The following is a 23,398-nucleotide window of genomic DNA, read 5'->3' on the forward strand; positions in this document are numbered from 1 at the left end:
CTCAGCTACTAAATTTCTTCATACAGAACTGGCTCTCCTGGGTCCCTCCACTCACTTTTCCTGCTCGGTGCTCACGGCCTCCAGACCCCTCCCTCATCAGAAAGCCCAGGTTCCGCTAGTAGAAGTGCGCAGGCGTCACCGCGCATCCAGAAGCCACGTGTCAGGAGTCACGTGTCAGGTGCCACGTGTCAGGAGCCTAGTGGCTGGAGGCCGTTGGAGCGCCTGCGCAGCTTTTCCGAACGCCCCACGCCGGCGCGCAGCTCTCCCAGCGTCCCAAGAGCCACTTTCTCGCCAGGACGATGCTACAGCGGTTTTCAGCTTCCCTTCATCGTCGCTCCCACACTCATTTTTAGCCACTGCTGCCGGTTTTTATATCCTTCTCCATCATGCATCGTGAGCCTCCAAAGAAGAAGGCAGAAAAGCGGCTGTTTGACGCCTCGTCTTTCGGGAAGGACCTTCTGGCCGGTGGAGTCGCGGCAGCTGTGTCCAAGACAGCGGTGGCGCCCATCGAGCGGGTGAAGCTGCTGCTGCAAGTGCAGGCGTCGTCGAAGCAGATCAGCCCGGAGGCGCGGTATAAAGGCATGGTGGACTGCCTGGTGCGGATTCCTCGCGAGCAGGGTGCGTAAAGGCAGGCCGCCCCGTCAGCCTCTCCCGGCGCCCCCATCAGCTTCCCAGAGAAGAGGGGTGGCTGGGAGGGGCACGATTGTGGGCCCCACAACCATGGTTACAGCTGTCGGTAATGAATTTGCTTCTTACCCTTCCAGAATTTAGTTTCTGAACCTAACAGGCTCTGTTTTTTCAGGGCTGCCTTGGTCCTGACCAAGTCCTGGTACAGGGGAAACCACTGTCTTATCTTTATCTAATCTGCTGCAGCGCGATTTTCACCTTGGTGCACCTGTACCAGGTCCAAAAGGAAAGTGGTTGACCTCCCAGGATTGAGGGAGATGCCCTTAGGCACTCTGCTATAACTAGTGTTGTAAGTTGCTTAAATATTTGTTGGTATAATCACCCCACTATGCTCCAGCGTTGGCAACAGAGCGAGACCTTGTCTCAAAAACTGTATGTGTATTTGTTGAAATAGTACGTCTAAGAGAAGTACGAATATGGAAGCACTGGGGCCTCCCAGTACTCTGAAACCTGTTAGTGAAAAGAGGTTCTGCTTATTCTTGAACTACTGAAGACCAAGGAGGCACTTCGTTCTGCCCAAAATTCAAGGGGACGCTAAAACACACACACACACGCACACACACACGCTAAAACACACAAACACACACACGCTAAAACACACACACACACACGCTAAAACACACACACACAAACACACACACACACACACACACCCTCTCAGTCATCAAGATAAAAAGTATTTTAAGGCCAGGTGCGGTGGCTCGCGCCTATAATCCTAGCACTTTGGAAAGCTCAAGAGTTCTAGACGAGCCTGGCTAACATGTTGAAACCCCATCTCTACTAAATATACAAAAATTAGCCGGGCATGGTGGCGCACGCCTGTAGTCCCAACTACTTGGGGGACACGATGCGGGGGTTTCAGGGAGCCCAGATGGCGCCACCTCACTCCAGACTGGATGACGGAGTGAGACCCTGTCTCAAAAAAACAAAACTTTAGGGTCCTTCCCTTTCCGAAGCCCCTTTCTTTCACTAGAGAGAGAGCTGTTCTCTTTTCTCTTTATTTTGTCTGTTAAACCTCCACTCCTAAAAACAGGAAAAAAAAAAAAACCTTTGAACTATTTTAATACAATCTTTTAAAAAATCAAGTCATGCAAAAAAAATTCGTAACCAACACAATATATACAAGTTTAAAACAAAGATGGGATCAATATTACCAGCTTTTCTTTTTGCATCAAGTGCTGTCCTTATTTAAAATTTCATTTTTGTTCATCATGAATTTTTTCTATTAATATTGTAATGATTTAAAGGAATAAATAACAAAAGTGCTTGTGAGCCATCGCTGCAAAATGGCTCCCAAGTTAGCTAAAGGGATAAGTTTATCAGATATTTTTTATAATCCACCCATATAGTTGGGTTTAATAGAAAAATCTGTATGATCTTTTAAAAAGAAATAGACCTATTTATTGTGTATCCTCAACAAGAAATGAAGTGGCTTCAACTCCAGCGCAGACCTTTCTTTTAGTCCTGTTCTAGGGCCAGATAATGTCCCATTCAAAAAAGCGCCTTGTCCCTGGGAATGCTAGGGATGTGGTTACAACTCTTCCAGACCTGTGGCGTGGAGTATATGGGGTAAGGGGTAGAAACTTAATGCATCGTCTGGGAGCTAAGCTCGGATCTTTCATAGTTTGCCTCTCTTCACTCTTTCATTTAATTAAAGCAAGCTTCTCATTTTGCCTGAGATTTTTTCAGGAAAAGCAAGGAACCTGTCTCTTCTTCATTTATATTCTAAGACTTCTGAAGAGAAGTAGGGGCCTGTTATTGGCTTTTCTGCTTTAAATATTTTGTCAGGTAAAATGAAGTATTCTGATCAGTTAGGGCTGACTAGTGCTAATTTATTTTATATTTTAAATGTTTTTCACAATATTTAAACCTAAACATATTCAGTATGGCTCTTGTAAGTTCATGTCATTCTCAAATTTATCCTGGTCCCTGCTTTCTTTACCTTCCAAGATGAGAGCATCATTAAGTAGAACTTGAAGATGTTTTCTGTTATATATAAAGCTTTATGAAGGTACCATGGTGTATCCTATGCTAAGAGATCAGTAATTTACAACAAGGATACTATTGCCATCTAGAGGCAGTTTTGGAAACTTGTGGGGCAATTTTTTTTATTTAGCACAAAGATAGAGGGTTATAATCGTACATTACAATGATATGAAAGGCAAGGGGCCAGGGATGTTAAACATCCTGCTGCTATATCCCAGCCAGTCATACACAGTGAAGATTTATCCTGCAACCTGAATGACTTTTAGATCTCCCCTTGCATATTCGTGTAGCAGTGAAACATGTTTATGATTCTCTAAGCCTAGAAATAACTTAACTCTGATTTACTTATAAACACACATTGTCTGGGGCATGGTTTTAGTATACACTGATTCCAGTAATGCAGCTACCATATAAGGAAGTAGAGGAAAGATTGTACTTTCTTCTCTTCAGAAGTTTACTAAGAGTTGTTCATGGTTGCAAAAACTCATGTCAGCAACTCTGCTTATAGTATTTGGTCATTTATACAGGTTGAGTATCCGAAAAGCGTGGGACCAAAAGTTTTGGATTTTTTTATTTTTTCAGATTTTAGAATATTCGCATTATATTTACCAGATGAGCATCCCTAATTTAAAATCCAAAATGCTCTAATAAGCATTTCCTGTGCCCATCATGTCAGTGCTCAAAAAGTTTCAGATTTTGGAGAATTTTGGATTTTTGGATTAGTGATGCTCAACCTGTGTCATCTGTATTTGTAGCTATTGAATCTATGATGATTGTATGTGTACTTGTACACGTACTTATTTGACATATTTCAAAATGTCAATATGCAGTTAATTACAAATGATTCTTTAAAAGTAGAAGCAAGCTTGACATATTTTGGTATGGTCATGACCTACCAACTTACTTATTTTAAAACATAAATTTCTTGCAATTTGCCTTCTCTTTCTTCTTTGAAAGTCAAGGCACATGCCCATCTCAAGTGTTCTGAAGATTGTTTTTATGTTTTCTCTAATTTTATTCACAACTTGTCCTTTCTTTAGGCAATGTAAAATGAGCTGGAGGAAGAGACATGAACTCAGAATTCACATATAGATGCTCTCTAGTTTCTTACCTTATCTCTGCTTTCTTTCCATTACAAGGATAGATCTCTGTATTCTTGCCTTGAGTATAGCTTTAAATATTGCTTTGAGTGTGTTTTGACACTTTTATAGGCTTTTCTTGGCTTATGAAAACTTCTGGATTTATCCTTATGTTATTCTTAAAGATTTATTATATTCTTTAATTGGTTCTATCACCTTCCAGCTTTGTATGTGTACTTCTATTTAATGCTGTTTAAACCTTTATTATGCAAATAATGCATAATTATTGTAGAAAATTAGCAAATACAAAGAAGCAAAAAAAAAATAACATTACTGCTAAAGTCACCATAGTTAACATTTTGGTTTTTCACTGAGCAAAATATGCATATGTAAATATATGTTTAATCAAAGAAACTGTCTTATTAGTATATTGTAAGTGTAGCCTTTTAAAGAACTGATCTTCTGGGTGTGGTGGCTCATGCCTGTAATCCCAGCACTTTGGGAGGCAGAGGTGGGCAGATCACTTGAGGCCAGGAGTTCAAGATCAGCCTGGCCGAGATGGTGAAACCCCATCTCTACTAAAAATACAAAAATTAGCTGGGCATGGTGGCGCATACCTGTAGTCCCAGTTACCTGGGAAGCTGAAGCACAAGAATCACTTGAACCTGGGAGGCACAGGCTTCAGTGAGCCAAGACTGTGCCACTGCACTCCAGCCTGGGTGACAGAGCAAGACTGTCTCAAAAAAAAAAAAAAAAAAAAAAAAAAGATCCATACAGTCTCATTGTTACAAGCCTATCAGAACTCTTCTCTTTTAGGAGCTCATGTCATGAGTTTATCAGCTTTCATCTAAGCGTTTCCCAAACCCATTTTTCTGAAGACTTAGAACAGTGAGTTTTTTTAATATCCTATGGTCCATCTTGAAGATGCTATTTTGGAGTATGGGAAGAAAATATTAGGTATTTTACTTATATGTACTTTAAGTAAAATACAAAATAAATTTTACTGATATTTAATATATAAATTGGCATTGTCACCTGTGCTTGGGCCCAATGTCAGTTACATATCACAGGACATTAAGGGATCCTGAAAAAACGCGTGGGAGTTATACAGGGTAGAGGGAATGACAAGCACCCTTCCTCAAGAATATATTATTGGTTATGTTTGCCCAATTAAGTGAATTTATAGATTCTGTTATCAGGTTTTAACTAAATCCTCAAAACATGGACAAAACTTTGAAAAAGATTCTGCCATGAAAACCAAATCAAGGATAACACCAGTATCAAATGATGAACCACAAGAAAAAGACATAGCTGATGCCATTTACTCCAAGCAATGGCACTGATGCCATTTACTCCAAGAAATGGCATATTATTTCATCATTCAGATTATATTCAGTGTAGAAACAATGACAGTCTATTTGGACCTGAGACAAGAAGACTCTTTGAAATATAGATTCCTATATACTGTTCTTAAAAATGAACCTCACCCTAGCAGTGCCTTGAGATAATAGCAAATGATGGTGTGAAAACATCATAATTAGCAAGATATTTGAAAATATTGTTTTTCATCTTTTAAATAAATATTTAACTTTGCTCTAGTATCATCTAACATTCAAGTTTCCCTAACAACACTGTCGAAATAGCCTTTTATTATTTCCAATCTTCATATATTGTTTTTTTCTTTACAGTTTTTTATTGCTAACAGACATAGTTATTTGCTACCTATCTTCCTGGTCCCTCCCTCTTAAGATGTAAGCTCCGTAAGATCAGGAACATTGTTCCTAGTGCTATCTTCAGCAGGCACAAAATGTCTGCTGTGGAGGAGGTACCAAATAAAAGTTTTTAAATGAAAAATCTTTATCTCATTCTTTAATTTATATTTTGGGTATGTTTTACAGATGTACATAATATGGTAGTATAGTTGCAAAGGTATATAATTTATTAATGTATACTATTTGGAAGTCATGCAGACTTTTTTTTAACTGATAGGCATATCATCAAAAGATGTTGAACCTTCTCTGCAAAAAAAAAAAAGTCGGTTTAGACTATGTATCCAAATATGCCTAACATTCTTGTTCTTGGCAAGGCCAGCCAATAAATGGCCCAGTAACTTTTTCCTGTCCCTTTTATTTCAATTCTTATTTATTTGTTCAAAATTAGGTTCAGAGCAGGTTTTTCTCATCCTTTTTAAATATTGAAGAAATTTTTTTCTTAGGAATTAGGTCAGAAACTTTTAAACTTTTATTTATTTATTTTTACTTTTAACAGAGAAAGAGGTCAACATCACTATATTTTTCTGTACCAATTTTGTGATCTATATTAGGAAACCATCCATTTATTCTGTATGACTAGAGAGTCAAAACATTCCTGCCATTGTATCACTTCTGCTTTAACCTTGTTTTATTCTAACCAAAAAGTACTGTTTTATCCAAAATGGATTTTTATATAGCGGCATTAGAAGTGCAGTAACACTAGACCTGGAGTTAAATGGACCTAGAACCAAGTCTCAGCCTTTCCCATACCTTGTAACTTTGAACAGTTTTTATTTAACCTTTCTCAGCCCCAGTTTCCTCAGCGGTATACTGGTATAATAACTATACCTATCTGATATGGTGATATGGTAGTTGTGAGAATTAAAGAAGATAATGCATGTAAAATATTCAACGTGTGTCTATACCATAGTTAGTGCTCAAGTAATTGTAACTAATGTGTATGTGTGTGTTTCTGAATTTGTAAACATGTATTCCAGATGTTCATTTGTAAATGAAATAATTTGGGATAAACTTGCATTACACATAGAGTAGATTTTGTAATCTATCCAAGGGAACTGGAACCTATGTAGTGCATAGCATATCTAAGTAGAGTTGAATTAAAACGCTGAAACCTGACTCCCAAATATAGTTAGAAATGCATTCAGAATTTTACTTAGGGGCTCCTCCTGCGTCGTACTCTTAGCAGGGACATTGGAGTTTCTAACAGCAAGGTACAGCAGGGGCAAAGAAGGAAATAAGAATAAGATGTTTTAGTGTGATCTATGGCAAAAGAGGTTAAAACATGAGTTCTTAACCTGACACCTGGAGCTTCAGGGAATTCAAGAATTCTGTGACATCTATGTAAAACTATTTTATGTATGTGAGATTTTGTATTTTTTCTGGCCTAACCCATTAAGAATCGCCGCTGTACTACTTTAACAGTTTTCCTATTACACTTCTAGGGATTTGTTTGTAAATTTTCATTGAGATATTGACATTTCTTTTGATATAAATGGTTTCATTCGTGCAAATACAATTTTTCTCGAAGGAACACATTCTTCAGCCAACTCTAGCAAACCTCTTTAGTCATAAATCTGGTCTCATGTTAGTTTCCAGATGTCTTTATCATTAAAACCTTCTGTTTATGTTCAGTACACTAGTCAAAGTTACAAACCTTTCTACTACTTCTTTTTTTTAGATAGGGTCCTGCTCCATCGCCCAGGCCGGACTGCAGGGCACAATCGTGACTCAACTGCAGCCTGGAGTTTTGGTGTTCAAGAACTCCCACCTCAGCCTCCTCAGTAGCAGGGAACACAGGCCATGCCACCATGGCAGCTAAGTTTGTTTGGCGTTTGTTTTTTTTAGAGACAGGGTCTCACTGTGTTACTCAGGCTGGTCTCAAACTTCTGGCCTCAAGCAGTTCTTCCTCTTCAGCCTTCCAAGTCATTGGGGTTATAGGCATGAGCCACCATGCCTGGCTTGTACTACTATTATATATGATACTCATTTTTATATACTCAGCAATATAATCATAATTACAGAATTATAACTAATAACTCCTAGTCTGAAACCCATAATATCTCATACCAGTCAGCTGAATTGGCCATTTCCAAAGTGGCCATTAATAGTTAAAAAGTGATGTGTAAAATAGGCTTCAAAAGAGCCAGATTATTAGTTTTTTCCTTTAAACAGCTGATTTCAATTTTTTTTTTTTAGGACAGGGTCTCACTCTGTCCCCCAGGCTGAAGTGTGGTGGCACAATCACAGCTCAGTGCAGCCTTGGCCTCCCAGGGTCAAGCGATTCCCACCCCGGATTTAAGCATTTCTCATTCCTCAGCCTCCTGAGTAGCTGAGACTACAGACGTGCACCCCCATACCCAGCTAATTTTTTGTATTTTAGTAGAGATAGATTTCAGCGTGTTGCCCAGGCTGGTCTCAAATTAAGCTCAGGCAATCTACCTAGCTCAGCCTCCCAAAGTGCTACGATTATAGGTGTGAGCCACCATGCCTGGCTGAAATTGTTTAATTTTCATATAATTTGTGGTTTTGAGATATCTTCTTGATATTGACTTCTATTTTTATTCTGTTGTGGTCTGAGAGTATGGTTGGTATAATTTCAGTTTTGTGTATTTATAGAGACTTGCTTTATGGCTTAGCATGTGGTCAATCTTGGAGTATGTTCCATGTGTAGAAGAGAAGAATGTAATTCTCTGGTTGATGGGTGGAGTATTCTGTAGATGTCTGTTAGGTTCGAATGGTCAAGTGTGGAATTTTATTTGTTTGTTCATTTTCTGCCTTGATGGTCTGATGCTGTTGGTGGGGTGTTAAAGTCCCCCGCTCTTATTGTGTGACTGGCTAAGTCTTTTTGTAAGTGTAGAAGTACTTGTTTTATAAATCTGAGTGGTTCAAATGTTGGGTATGTATATATTTAGGATAGTTAAATCTTCTTGTTGAATTGAACCTTTTTCATTATGTAATGCACATCTTTGTCCTTTTTATTTTTGCTGGTTTAAACTCTGTTATATCTCATATAAGAATAATGATCCCTGCTCTTTTTTGTTTTTTATTTGCATGATCCTTTTCCAACCCTTTACTTTGAGCCTGTGGGTGTCGTTACATGTGAGATTGGTCTCTTGAAGACAGCAGACAGATGCATCTTGTTTTTTATCCAACTTGTCCCTCTGTACCTTTTAAATGGGCTGGTTAGATGTTTACATTGAAGGTTAATATTTGATATGTGAGGTTTTGATCATATTGTGAATTTGTTAGCTGGTTTCTTTGTATTTTATATTGTGTGGTTGCTTTCTAGGGTCTCTTGGCTATGTTCTTAATAGTGTTTTTGTGGTAGTGGATATTTTTCTTTCCTTTCCATATGTAGAGCTCCCTTAAGGATCTCTTGTCACCTGGTCTGGTGGTAACCAAATTCTCTTAGCACTTGCTTGCCTGGATAAGATTTTATCTATTCTTCATGTATAAAATTTAGTTTGGTGTGATATGATATTCTTGGTTTGAATTTTTCTTTAAGAATGCTGAAAATAGGACCCCAATCTCTCCTGGCTTATAATGTTTCTGCTAAGAAGGCTACTGTTAGCTTGATGGGTTTCTCTTTGTACATGATCTGACCTTTTCCTTTAGCTCTCCTTAAGATTTTTTCTTTAGTGTTGACCTTGGACATTCTGGTGACTATATGCCTTGGTGATGTTCATTTTGTCCAGTATCTCACAGGTGTTCTCTGGATTTCTCATATCTGGACAAAGATTAGGGAAATTTTCTTGAAGTATTTCATCAAATATGTTTTTTGGATTGTTTGCTTTTTCTTTTTCTCTCTCAGGAATGCCAGTATCTTGTAGGTTTGGCTGCTTTACATAATCTTATATTTCTCAAAGACTTTGTTCATTTATTAAAATTCTTTTTTTCTGTATTTTTGTCTAACTGGGTTAGTTAAAAAGACCAGTCTTCAAGCTCTGCATTTCTTTCTTCTGCTTGGTCCAGTCAATTGATAATTTTTTAATTGTATTTTGAAATTTCTTAAGTAAGCTTTTCAATTCCATAAGATCTGATTGATTTCTTTTGAAGATGTTTATCTCTTCTTTCATTTCCCAGATTACTTTAGAAGTTTGTGTCTATTTTCAACCATCTTTTGGATCTTGTTGAGCTTCCTTGCAATTCATGCTTTGAATTCTTAGTCATTTCTGAGTTTCCATTTTGGCTAGGAACCATTGCTTGACAGCTAGTGTGATCCTTTGGTGGTGTTACATTCACATTTTTTGTGGTGCCCGATTTCTTGCCCTGTTCCTTCTCATCTGGGGACACTAGTGCTTCCAATTTTTGTAGTCATTTTAATGCAGGTAGGATTTTTTCTTCTTCTATGGGCTATGGGATCCCACCTACAGGCCAGTAGATGGCATGTACAGCTAAGTCAACTGAGGCAAACACAGCTACATATATACTTAACCCTTATTTACTGGGAGAAAGGATGGGCCAGGCTGATGATTCAGGTGAGCAGATGGTCAGAATGCCTGGAAATCTGCCTGGTTGTGGAGCAGAGACAGCCCCACTTCACCACAATGTCTGCTCAGGAAAGATGGGGCAGCTCAGACTGCTGATCATGGCAAGTAGGTGCTCTGCCTGCCTGAGTGTGAAGCTGAGAAAGCCCCCTCCACACAGATCTCTGCAAAGGAAGGGTGGGGTGACTCAGGCTGCCAATGCAGGTGAGCAGGTTCTTTGAATGCCTGGAGATCTGACTGTGTATGGAGCAGAGAGGGTCCCACAGCACCACAATCTCTGCACAGAAAGGGTAGGGTGGCTCAGGCTGCTCATCTAGGTGAGTGGGTGCTCCAAATGCCTGGAGATCTCTTTGGTTTCTTTCATCAATTTTTTAAAACTTTTTGGCGTACAGATCTATCACCTCTTTGGTTAAATTTATTCCTAATGTTTTGTTTATGCTATTGTGAATGATACTGTTTTATTACTTTTTCAGGTAGTTCATTGTTAGTATGTAGAAACGTGATTGATTTTTCTGTGTTGATTTTATACCCTGAAACTTCATTGAATTATTAGTCTAATAGTTTGTTGGCATATTTAGAGTTTTCTGTATGTAAGATCATGTCATCTGCAAACAGAGACAGTTTAACTTCTTTTCAATTTGGATACTTTTCTTTTTTTTTTTTTTTTTTCTAATTACTCTGGCTAGAACTTAAGGTACTATATTGAATCAAAGTGCAAAAGTAGATCCCTTTGTCTTATTCCTGATCTCAGAAGAAAGTTTTCAGCTTTTCTCCACAGAGTATGATGTTATCTGTGAGCTTGTCATATATGACATTTACTGTGTTACAGTACGTTGCTTCTATACCTAAGTTGTTGAAAGTTTTTATTAGGTAAAGATAAATTCTGTCAAATGCTTCTTCAGCATTTTTTGAGATGCTCATATGGTTTTTGTCCTTCATTCTGTTAATGTAGTATATCACATTTACCAATTTGTGCATGTTGAGCCATCCTTGCATCCCAAGGATAAATCCCACTTGGTTGTGGTGAATGAGCCTTTTATCACTATATTGAATTCAATTTGGTAGTATTTTGTTGAGGATTTCTGCATGTTTGTTCATTGGAATATTGGCCTGCAATTTTCTTTTCTTGTAGTATTTTGGTTGGCTTTGGTACCAGGGTAATGTTGGCCTTGTAAAAGGAATTTAGCAGAATTCAGCTGTGAAATCATCAGATCCTGGGCTTTTCTTTATTGTTAAGTTTGTGATTACTGATTCAGTCATTGTTTGTTCAAATATTTATTCATGATTCAGACTTGGTAGATTATGTTTCTATAAATTTATCAGTTTCATCTATATTATTTAATTTCTTGGTATATAATTGTTCATAGTAATCTCTTATGACCCTTTGTATTACTGTAGTATTAGTGGTAAGGTATCTTCTTTCACTTATAATTTTACTTACATGAATCTCCTCTCTTTTTTTCTTAAGTCTAGCTAGAGGTTTGTCAATTTTGTTTATCTTCTTCTATTAAAATACCAACCAGCACTGGATCTGAAAAAAATAAACTCTTAATTTGATTGATATTTCTCTATTACTTTTTATAGTCTCTATTTCATTTATTTCTGCCATTGAAACCAGCTCAATTGGCCCATGGAACTGATGTTTAGTGTTTATCATTAATAAACCAAGAAATTGACCTTCTCAGTCTTAAAACTTGAGAAACTCGTATTTGTCATATCTGAGTTCCTTTCTCAGGAAAACAACCTTTGGGCCTCCCAGATAGTATCAAGGAACAGAAACTTACCAGATCACCACATCTGTACATTGAGACACTGACCCCTCACCTGTCATGATTGCCTGATTGATTACTTGTTGACCAAGTCATTCTTCTTATTCCTCCCTAATTCTTGCTTTCCCACACATAGTTGCATTTATTTTCTGCTATATAAACTCCTAATTTTAGTGTGTGAAAGAGATGGATTTGAGATTGATCTGTTCTCCTCAGACACAGCACCCAAAAAAGCCTTCTTCCCTGGTAATACGCATCGTCTCTATGATTGACTTTCTGTGCAATGAGCAGCAGGACCTAGACTAAACCCTTGGCATTTCGGTAACACTAATTTTTATTATTTCCCTCCTTCTTCTAACTTTGGACTTAGTTTGTTCTTTTTCTAGCTCCTTGTGGTATAATATTAGGTTATTTGAGATCTTTCTTCTTTATAACACATGCATTTATTGCTATAAACTTCTCTCTTAACTGCTTTTGATGCATCTATAAGTGTTGGTATGTTGTGTTTCAGTTTTATCCCAAGATTTAATTTTCCTATTCATTTCTTCTTTGACCCATTGGTTGTTAAGAGCATGTTGTTTAATTTCCACGTATTTGTGAACTTTTTAATTATCTTCCTGTTCAAAAATTGTTAGAGCAGTTTCTTTTTTAATAAAGCATCTATTATAATAATTTTAGAACTTTTCTGTGATTTGTTTCTCCAGAAATCCAGGCCTAGAGTAGAGTTTTGGAGTCAGACAGAAAGCCTGATTTTAAATCTTGGTTGGCTAGTAATCCTCAGACAGTTTTTCTTTTTTCTTTTCTTTTTTTTTTTTTTTTTTTTTTTTTGTTTTAAAGACAGGTTCTCATTCTGTCACCCATGCTGGAATGTGGTTGTGTGATCATAGCTCACTGCGGCCTCTACATCCTCAGCTCAAGAAATCCTCCTACTTCAGCCTCCTAAGTAGTTGGAACTACAGGCATGTGCCACTGCACATGGCTAATTTATTTTTTTAATTTTTTGTAGAGATGCGGTCTTACAGTGTTGCCCAGGCTGGTCTTGAATTCTTGAACTGAAGCAGTCGTCCCATTTTGACCTCCCAAAGTGCTGGAATTACAGGCGTGAGCCACTGTACCTAGCCTAGTTTTTAAACTTTTTAAAGTTTCACTTTGTATATACTTAAAATGGGTGCTGTTAGAGAACCTACATAATAAGCATAATTTGATTAAATGATATACATGTAAATTCTTTGCCAGTGACTGGTTCGTATAGTGAATGCTCAGTAAGTAGTAGTTGTTACCATCACATGTTGAATACCCGAGTAAAGATGGAGTCAGCTGTTGGAGTCAGATTATTTCTTTGCCATTAAATATGCTTCTGAATTGTTTTTGTGCAGTCACTTTATATTCAGCCTTGGGTTCACCAAGATTCTTTACTTTTTCCCACAGGGTTAATGTTACTTATTTAACAAATAAGTATCTTTCCCTCTATGTACTTACCTAATCTAACTTTGTTCAATTCTGAGCACTACCCCAGTTAACTGAGATTATTTTCTTTTGAATCTTTATTTTTAAAAGACTGATTCTGGGTATTCTCCAAACTGGTGCTAGAGGTATCCTGTTCAGAACAGCAAGGCCAAAGCATTTTACGATTTGTAATCTAGTGAAAACAACCAAGGCTATTGAAGAGCTAGCCTGCCATGCTCTAGGGCAGCTCTATATCATAAGGATAGTCCTGAATTTTAAGGGGTACACAATGAATTATATTCCCCAAGGTTGGTCAGTCCCTGGAGAATTCAGGTAGGGAGATTGTAGGCCTCAAAGATTTCTTCCAATCTCTTCCTCAGTTGTCTAGAAACTGCCTAGAATTGAAATGGATCCCTTTTCTGGATAAGTTTTAACACCCATTCAAAAATGGTTCCAGATCATAAAGATAAGGGCACTTTAGATTATTTTATCCTGTTCTCATTCTCATAAGTATATGTACAAATCAGTAAGTGGATTTATTCTGTCATACTCATTTGTGTAACAGCCTTACCACCATAGGTGTTGTACATCAGGAATTGGGAGTGAGCCTAAGGGTTACTAGCCTTTGACAAATACTACTGAGCTCTGTTTTTCTGCTAGTAAAGAGCCCTATATTCAACTGATACCACTTTCCATTAGTTTTTAGGTATTCAAAGCTCTTTATTTGAAATTTTTTTAAAAATGGAATGGGGTGCAATAGAGTTAACACTACCTTTTTATTTTTCAATGGAGACACACATTTTAGAAAACTTTTTCTCATAAGAAAGAGTATGTTTTAGATAGTTCATATTGCTAAATTTGTTAAAACTATGGCAATTGTTCAATGATAATACAATGTAAGTTTATGTATTTGTATGTTTCCTTCTATAGGTTTCTTCAGTTTTTGGCGTGGCAATTTGGCAAATGTTATTCGGTATTTTCCAACACAAGCTCTAAACTTTGCATTTAAGGACAAATACAAGCAGCTGTTCATGTCTGGAGTTAATAAAGAAAAACAGGTAATTATATTTTTTTTACTTTTTCCTTGCAATATAGAAATTTTCCATCCAATATAAATTTCCTATCCAATGTAAATATATTTCACTATCTCTACAATTTTCTTTAAAATGGTTAGATTTGTCTTAACTGTGATGTTTTATTTGGGGGGAAGGTGCTCAAGTAGTGGGAAAAAATAATAAGTGTGTATTGTTACAAAAATCGTAAGGGATCTTTTGTCTCAAGACAGTATTTTTTGAATAAATATTACACTTAATGTAATTTCATCTTATCACTGTTTTGCACTGGGGAAACACAGCATTTTGTCTGCTTATTTTAAGCACAGAAAGAAATCAACAAGTACGTAGTTCCTATTACTGAGGTAATTTATATCCTGAAGAAGTAAATTATTTCTTCTTTGAGAATAAAGATATATTTAGGTGAGATTAAAGCATATAGGAAGTCCAAATTGAGCAAAACTGGAAAATGATAAATTTAAACTAGAGAATTCTTTTTATTGCAAGGATAATTTTTGGTTTTCAAAGTAATTACTCCCTTGGTTACAAAATCTCAATTTCAAACTTTCCTACTCATATAAACTACATGTCATTTATTCTGATTTCTATTTGTTTGGTTGTATCCAATACACTATACTATCTACATTACTCCCGAGATCTTCCCCTCACTCTTACAAAATCTCCCTTCCCCCTCATCTTTTGTCTTTTTCTCACTGTCATTCCTCACCTCCCACTCCTGCCTCAGCCAACTAAGCTATCTTAGAAGGTTTTTTAAAAGCAAGTCTTTGTAGAACATTTCTTTGTTGCTGCTTCATTAAATTTCCTTTTATGCTCTGTATTCCCTTTTTTCACAGTTCTGTTTTATTAAGTTGTTCATTGAATGCTTTGCGCTTTGGCCAGGGTGGTGGGGCGGGGTGAGGGGACGCAGGTAGAAAGGTAACCAAGAAAATTCCCTAGACTTAGAATTGGAAGGTTTAAGATTTGGATCTTATGTAGCTACATGAGGTTTTTTTACTTTTATTTTAGGTTTGGGGGTACATGTCAAGGTTTGCTTTATAGGTAAACTCGTGTCACAGGGGTTTTTTGTACAGATAATTTCATCACTCAAGTATTAAGCCTAGCACCCAATAGTTATTTTTCTTGCATCTCTCCATCCTCCCACCCCCCACCCTAAAGTAGATCCCAATATCTGTTTTTTCCTTCTTTGTATTCATAAGTTCTCATCATTTAGCTCCCACTTATAAGTGAGAACATGCAGTATTTGGTTTTCTGTTCCTGCATTAGTTTGCTAAGGATAATAGCCTCCAGCTCTGTTTATGTTCCCACAAAAGATACGATTTTTTTTTTATGGCTGCATAGTATTGCATGTTATATATGTACCACATTTTCTTTATCCAATCTGCCATTTGTGGGCACTTAAGTTGATTCCAGGTTTTTGCTATTGTGAGTAGCGCTACAATGAACATTCGCATACATGTGTCTTTATAGTAGAATGATTTATGTTACTCTGGGTATATACCCAGTAATGATACTTCTGTTTTTAGCTCTTTGAGGAATCGCTATACTGCTTTCCACAATGGTCCAACTAATTTACACTCCCACCAACAGTATATAAGGGTTCCCTTTTCTCCACAACCTCGCCATCTATTATTTTTTGACTTTTTAATAGTAGCCATTCTGACTATGAGACAGTATCACATTGTGGTTTTGATTTGCATTTTTCTGATGATCAGTGATACTGAGCCTTTTTCATATGGTTGTTGGCCATGTGTATGTCTTTTTTAAAAAAGTGTCTGTTCATGTCCTTTGCCCACTTTTTAGTGGGGTTGTTTTTCTGTTGCAAATTTTTTTTAAGTTCCTGTAGATGCTAGATAGTAGACCATTGTCAGTTTGCAAATATTTTCTCCCATTCTGTAGGTTGTCTGTTTACTCTGTTAATAGTTTCTTTTACTTTGCAGAGCTCTTAAGTTTAGATCCTATTTGTCAATTTTTGCTTTTGTTGCAGTTGCTTTTGGTGTCTTTTTCATGAAATCTTTGCCCATTCCTATGTCAAGGATGATATTGCCTGGGTTGTCTTCCATGGTTTTTTTAGTTTTGGGTTTTACATTTAACTCTTTAATCCATCTTGAGTTGATTTTTATATATAGTGTAAGGAAGGAGTCCAACTTTAATCTTCCGTATATGGCTAGCCCACCACTATTTATTGAATAAGGAGTCCTTTCCTCATTACTTGTTTTTGTCAGCTTTGTCAAAGATTAAATGGCTGTAGGTATGCAGTTTTATTTCTGGGCTCTCTATTCTGTTCCATTGGCCTTAGTACCATGCTGTTTTGGTTACTTTAGCCCAGTTCTATAGTTCGAAGTTGGGTAAAATGATACCTCTAGCTTCATTCTTTTTGCTTAGGATTGCCTTGGCCATTCGGGCTCTTTTTTGGTTACATATGAATTTTTAAACGGTTTTTTCTAGTTCTGTGAAGAATGACATTGGTAATTTGATAGGAATAGCATTGAATCTGTAAATTGCTTGGTGTGGCGGTGCATTCCTGTAATCCTAGCTACTAGAGAGGCTGAGGCAGGAGAATCGCTTGAACCCAGGCGGTGGAGGTTGCAGTGAGCCGAGATCGTGCCATTGCACTCCAGCCTGGTGACAGAGCAAGACCCCGTCTCAAAAAAAAAAACTAAAAATAGAACTCCCACAGTATTCAGCAGTCCCACTACTGGGTTATATTTCCAAAGGAGTTGAAATCAGCATGATGAAGAGAGATCTGCACAATCTGCAGTCTTGTTTATTGCAGCATTATTCACAATAGCTAGGATATGGAAGCAACCTAAGTGTCCACGAGCAGATGAATAGATAAAGAAAATGTATGTATTCAGTGGAATATTATTCAGCATTATAGAAGACAGAAATTCTGTCATTTGTGACGTGGAATAACCAACTAAGTGTAGTAAGCCAGGTGCAGAAAGACAAATACTGCTACTGACTTTTGTACATCCCACTTATATATGGAATTTTAAAATGTTGATCTCATAGAAGCAAAGTAGACTGGTGGTTTCTGGGGTGGATGGAGGGTCAGGAGATGAGGAATGGGGAGATGTTGCTCAAAGGGTACAAAGTTTCATTTAGACAGGAGGAATAAGTTTTAGGGCTCTGTTGTACACCATAAGACTGTAGTTAATAATAATGTATATTTCAAAATTGCTAAAAGAGTAGGTTTTAAATGTTCTCACCACAAAAATTTAAGTATGCGATATATATGTTAATTAGCTTGGCACTCAACAATATAAATATATATCAAAATTCCACATTGTACCCCATAAATACATACAATTGTCAACTAAAAAAATTTTTAAGTCATTGATACTTTTAGCCATTGTACCTAAAAATTTTTTAAGTCATTGATACAACACAGTAAGATATCACTAAATACCTACAATAATGACAACACCAAATTGGTCACAGTGCAGAGAAACCAAATCACTCTTACATTGCTTGTGGAATGTGAAATGACATTGCCACTCTGGAAAAAAGTATGGCGATTTCTTAGAAACTACATGCACCCACCATATGATGCATGTTTACACTTTTGGGTGGGAATTTATCCTGAAGAAATGAAAATTTATGTTTATACAAAAACCAGTGTACACAATGTTCAATAGCAGCTTTTCTTTCAATAGGCAAAATCTAGAAACAACTCAGATGTCCTTCAGTAGGCAAATGGTTAAACTATGGTAAATCACATCATGGGATATTACTCAGCAATAGAAAGGAAGAAAATTTTTAAATAATAGATTCGGGGGATACATGCACCTTTGTTACATGGGCATATTGTGTAATGCTGGGGTTTGGGCATCTGTTGAACCCATCAACCAAATAGTCAACATACTACCCAACAGGTAGCTTTTTAACCCTTCCCCCCTTTCCTCCCTACTTTTAGAGTTGCCAGTGTCTATTGTTTCTACCTTTATGTCCATATGTACCCCCTGTTTAGCTCCCACTTACAAGTGAGAACATGCATTATTTGATTTTTTGTTTCTGCATTAATTCACTTAGGATAATGTCCTCCAGCTGCATCCATGTTGCTGCCAAGGACATTATTTCATTCTTTTTTTAAAGCTGCATGGTATTCCATGGTGTATATGTACCACATTTTCTTTATCCAGTCAACCGTTGATGGGCACTTAGGTTGATTCTATGACTTTGTTATTGTGATTCGTGCTAAGATAAACATACAAGTTCAGCTGTCTTTTTGATACAACAATTTCTCTTCCTTTGGATAGATAGCCAGTAATAGGATTGCATAGTAGTTCTATTTTTAGTTCTTTGAGAGATCTCCATACTGTTTTCCATGGGGGTTGAACTAATTTACATTCCCACCAACAATGTATAAGCATTCCCTTTTTTGCACATGACTGACATCTATTATTTTATGACCTTTTAATAGCCTTTTTGACTAGTGTGAGATGGTATCTCATTGTGCTTTTAATATGCATTTATCTGATGATTAGTGTATTAGTCAGTTTTCATGCTGCTGATAAAGACATACCTGAGACTGGGAAGAAAAAGAGATTTAATTGGATTTGCAATTCCACATGGCTGTGGAGGCCTCAGAATCATGGCGGGAGGTGAAAGGCACTTTTTAACGTGATGGTGGCAAGAGAAAAAGGAGGAAGCAAAAGTGGAAACCCCTGATAAACCCATCAGATCTCATGAGCCTTATTTACTATCATGAGAATAGCACAGGAAAGACTGACCCCCATGATTCAGTTACCTCCCCTGGGTCTTTCCCACAACATGTGGGAATTCTGGGAGATAGAATTCGAGATTTCGGTGAGGACACAGCGAAACCATATCAGTTAATGATGTTGAACATTTTTTCATATTCCTATGTGTTTCATATGTTTGTTGACCAGTTGTATGTCATCTTTTGAGAAATGTCTGTTCATGTCCTTTGCCCATTTTTTAATAGAGCTATTTGGTTTTTTTCTGGTTGATTTATTTAAGTTCCTTATAGATTCTGGATATTAATCCTTTGTCAGGTGAATAGTTTGTACATATTTTCTCCCATTCTGCATGTTGTCTGTTTCCTCCACTGAATGTTGTGCAGAAGCTCTTTAAGTCCCATTTGTCAGTTTTTGTTTTTGTTGCATTTGCCTTTGAGGTCTAAGTCATCAACTCTTTGCCACAGCCAATGTTTAGAATTTTTCCTAGGTTTTTGTCTAGGATTTTTTTAGTTTGAGGTCTTACATTTAATTTTAGTCTTTAATTCATCTTGAATTAATATTTGTATATGGTGAAGGGTAGGGACCCAGTTTCATTCTTCTGCATATGGCTAGCCATTTTTCCCAGCACCATTTGTTGAATAGAGTGTCCTTTTCTCACTGTTTATTATTGTCAACTTTGTCAAAGATCAGTTGATTGTAGGTGTGTGGCCTTGTTTCTGGGTTCTTTATTCGGTTCCATTGGTCTATGTGTCTGTTTTTGTACCAGCACCATGCTGTTTTGGGTACTATAGCCTTGTAGTATAGTTTGATGTCAGGTAATGTGATGCCTATGGATTTGTTCTTTTTGCTTGGGATTCCTTTGGCAATTCAGTCTCTTTTTTTGGTTCCATGTGAATTTTAGAATGCTTTTTTCTAATTCTTTGAAAACTGATGTTGGTAATTTGATAGGAATTCTGTTGAATCTGTAACTGCTTTGGGCAGTATGGTCATTTTAATGATACTGATTCTTCCAGTACATGAGCATGAAATGTTTCTCCATTTGTTTGTGTCATGTATGATTTCTTCCATCAATGTTTTGTAGTTCTCCTTGTAGGGATCTTTCGCCTCCTTGGTGAAATGTATTCCTATGTGTTTTTTTGTGTATGTGTGTGGCTACTATAAATGGGATTGAGTTCTTGATTTGAGTCTCATCTTGAATGCTATTGGTGTGTAGAAACGCTACTGACTTTTGTACATTGATTCTGTATCCGGAAACTTTACTGAAGTCATTTATCAGGTCTAGAGGTATATTTAGGGTTTGAGAGGTATATCTAGGGTTTCCTTGGTTAAGTTACTCATGTAATTTGACTTCCCATTTTCCTATTTGGATGCCTTTTATTTCTTTCTCTTGCCTGATTGCTTTGGCTATGACTTTCATCACTGTGTTGAATAGAAATGGTGAGAGTGGACATTCTTGTCTAGGAACAAAGTTTTGATAGGGCAAATATTGTATGATTCTACTTAAGTACTTAGTATAGACAAATTCATAGCGACAGAAGGCAGATTATAAATTAACAGGTGGTTAACCTCTGTTAAACTACTGAGAGGGGAGATGGGGAATTAGTGTTTAATGAGTTACAGAGTTCTGTTTAGGATGATGAAAAAGTTCTGGAAAGAGTGACAAAGTTTAAACAACATTGCAGACATACTTAATGCCATTGAATTGTATACTTAAAATAGTTAAAATGGTAAATCTTGTATATATTTTATCAGTATACAAAAAAGGAACAAACTTTTGATATGTGCACCAGCTTTGGGTTTTAAGGTAGAAAAACCCAATCTCAAAGGTTATATGCTGTCTGATTTCTTTTATATAACATTCTTGAAATGATGAAATTGTAGTGATGGAAAAAAGAATACTGTTTGCCAGGGGGGAGAAAAGTGGCTGTGATTTTAAGAGTGGCATGAGGGATCCTTCTCGTGGAACTGTTGACCAATTTGAACATGTGACAAAACTGTGAATAACTGAATAAACACACAACTAAGTACATGTTAAACTGACAAAATCTGAATAGGGTAGGCCTTATCATGTCCATTTCTTGTACTACAGATATGCTGGTACACTGGGGATAATTCGTTGAATGATTTATAGTCTCTTTGTATATTACTCCTTATGATATATGTGAATCCAAAATTACCTCAAAATAAAAAGTTTTTTTAAAAATGGTAAGAGAAGCATGTGCCTACTATGTATTGTTTCACTGAATTTTCACTTCACTCTTTGAGGTAGTTATTTTTACGCAAAAGGTACAGATAAGGAGAGTAGGACTCAGAGCTTAAAGCATTTGCTCTGCTAGTTTGTTCCAATCTAACTCCTAAATTCACCTGAGGCGACTAGAATGGATGAGACTCAGCTGGGCCTGGGCATAAACTGCTCCTCAGCCACCCATTAGCAGCTTTCAGCACAACCCTCAATGGGGAAGACTAGAGCTGTTCCCAGCTCTCTTCCCTGTCCAGACAAGTTGTTTTAAACAACTTTGGTCTCAGGGCATTTGTTGTTTGATGCATCATTGAGTCTTTTCACACAGTATTTGTCAACAATTAAAAATAAATAGGATTATTTTTCCTCAGAACTCTCAGACTTTCATCTTCTTCTCCCTTCCTGATTCTTCTCTGTGCCTCTTCTTTTAGCAATATAGTATGCTGGCCGTGGTGGCTCACACCTTTAATCCCAGCACTTTGGGAGGCCGAGGAGGGCAGATCACAAGGTCAGGAGATCAAGACCATCCTGGTTAACACGGTGAAACCCCGTCTCTACTAAAAATACAAAAAATTAGCCAGGCATGGTGACGGGTGCCTGTAGTCCCAGCTACTCGGGAGGCTGAGGCAGGAGAATGGCGTGAACCCGGGAGGCAGAGCTTGCAGTGTGCGCAGATTGCACCACTACACTCCAGCCTGAGGGAAAGAAAAAAAAACACCAATATAGTAATACTTTAAATTACTAACTTACAACAACCAAAACTCATTTATACTTATATACATACTACCTCTTATGGGTCTGTTTTATTTTCAATCTTACTTGTGGAGGGACAGGTTTTGTTACATAAATGCAGGATCATCACTCAGCATGGGCAGATTCTTACTGCCTTTCTCCCTCTATTTCTATCCTTCTTACCATCACTACATAGATTGGCCATACTGTTTATACATGTTGTGCCTGCCCCTGTCGTTTTTTCATAGCTCCCACTTTCTCTATCGGAAGTGTCCTGGTTTGAATGATAAAGTACACGATTATCCACCCCAAAAATCATTGATCTGCCTTCTTTCTTATCAAGAAAGAAAAAAAGATTAAGTAGAACTTAAGGTCTACTTTATAGATCTTTATGTCACATATCTTGTTTGGTTGACGTGCTTGGTTTTCAAAAGCAGAGATTGACTCAGATTACCTCAGGAAAAAGAGGATTTATTGTAATGATACAGTGGCACTTGAATTTCAACTACAGGCACCTCTATGGACCAAACTATACTCTCATCTTTCTCTCCCAAGTCACCTGGTCTTTCTCTCTACCTGCTTTTCATGTGTATGTTTGCTCTGTTTTCTCATTATTGCCTACTGATGAGTAGATAATGTTCCTAAAATAGAATATTATTTGGCAATAAAAAGGAATGAAGTATTAATATATACTGCTACATGGATGAACCTTGAAAACATTATGCTAAATGAAGGAAACCAGTCACAAAAGAGTGTGTCTTGCGTGATTCTATTTATATGAAATGTCCAAGTAAGCAAATAATTAGAGACAAAAAGTAATTTAATGGTTGCCTAGGACTGAGGGAGGTAGGGAGGATGTGGAGTGACTTGTAACAGGCCTGGGGTTTCTTTTTGGTGGGATGAAAATATTCTAAACTGTGGTGATGGTTGCACAACTCTGTGAATATAGTAACGATTGAATTGTATGCTTTACATAGGTGAATTTTATGATATTTGAATCATACTTAGTATAGCTGTTAAGGGAAAATAATGCTGACCTCAAGAAATTTATAGTCTGGGCTGGGCGTGGTGGCTCACACCTGTTATCCCAGCACTTTGGGAAGCCTAGGTGGGCAGATCACGAAGTCAGGAGATGGAGACCATCCTGGCTAACACGGTGAAACCCCGTCTCTACTAAAAATATATATATAAAAAATTAGTCGGGTGTGGTGGCGGGCACTTGTAATCTCAGCTACTCAGGAGGCTGAGGCAGAAGAATGGTGTGAACCCCGGAGGCGGAGCTTGCAGTGAGCCGAGATCGCGCCACTGCACTCCAGCCTGGGTGACAGAGCAAGAGTCTGTCTCAAAACAAAAAAAGAAGAAAAGGAAATTTATAGTCTGTAGGAGTATAAATGTACACAAATAATTATAAATTGAAAGTAGAAA

General features: G+C 37.3%; 1 protein-coding gene across 2 annotated transcripts in view; it reads left to right on the forward strand.

Moving 5' to 3' along the window:
• The first annotated feature begins 226 nt into the window (after positions 1 to 226).
• Positions 227 to 23,398, forward strand: part of SLC25A31 (solute carrier family 25 member 31) — a 32,868-nt gene continuing 9,696 nt past the window's right edge. For both annotated transcript variants that reach the window (XM_045392854.2, XM_015450562.3), the window contains exons 1-2: positions 227 to 618; positions 14,157 to 14,284. In XM_045392854.2, coding sequence (XP_045248789.1) covers positions 387 to 618; positions 14,157 to 14,284 — 360 coding nt within the window. In that variant the 5' untranslated portion in view covers positions 227 to 386. The remainder of the gene's footprint in view (positions 619 to 14,156; positions 14,285 to 23,398) is intronic.

This window comes from Macaca fascicularis, chromosome 5 (genome assembly GCF_037993035.2).
Source record: "Macaca fascicularis isolate 582-1 chromosome 5, T2T-MFA8v1.1".
In the NCBI taxonomy this organism is placed as follows: Eukaryota; Metazoa; Chordata; class Mammalia; order Primates; family Cercopithecidae; genus Macaca; species Macaca fascicularis.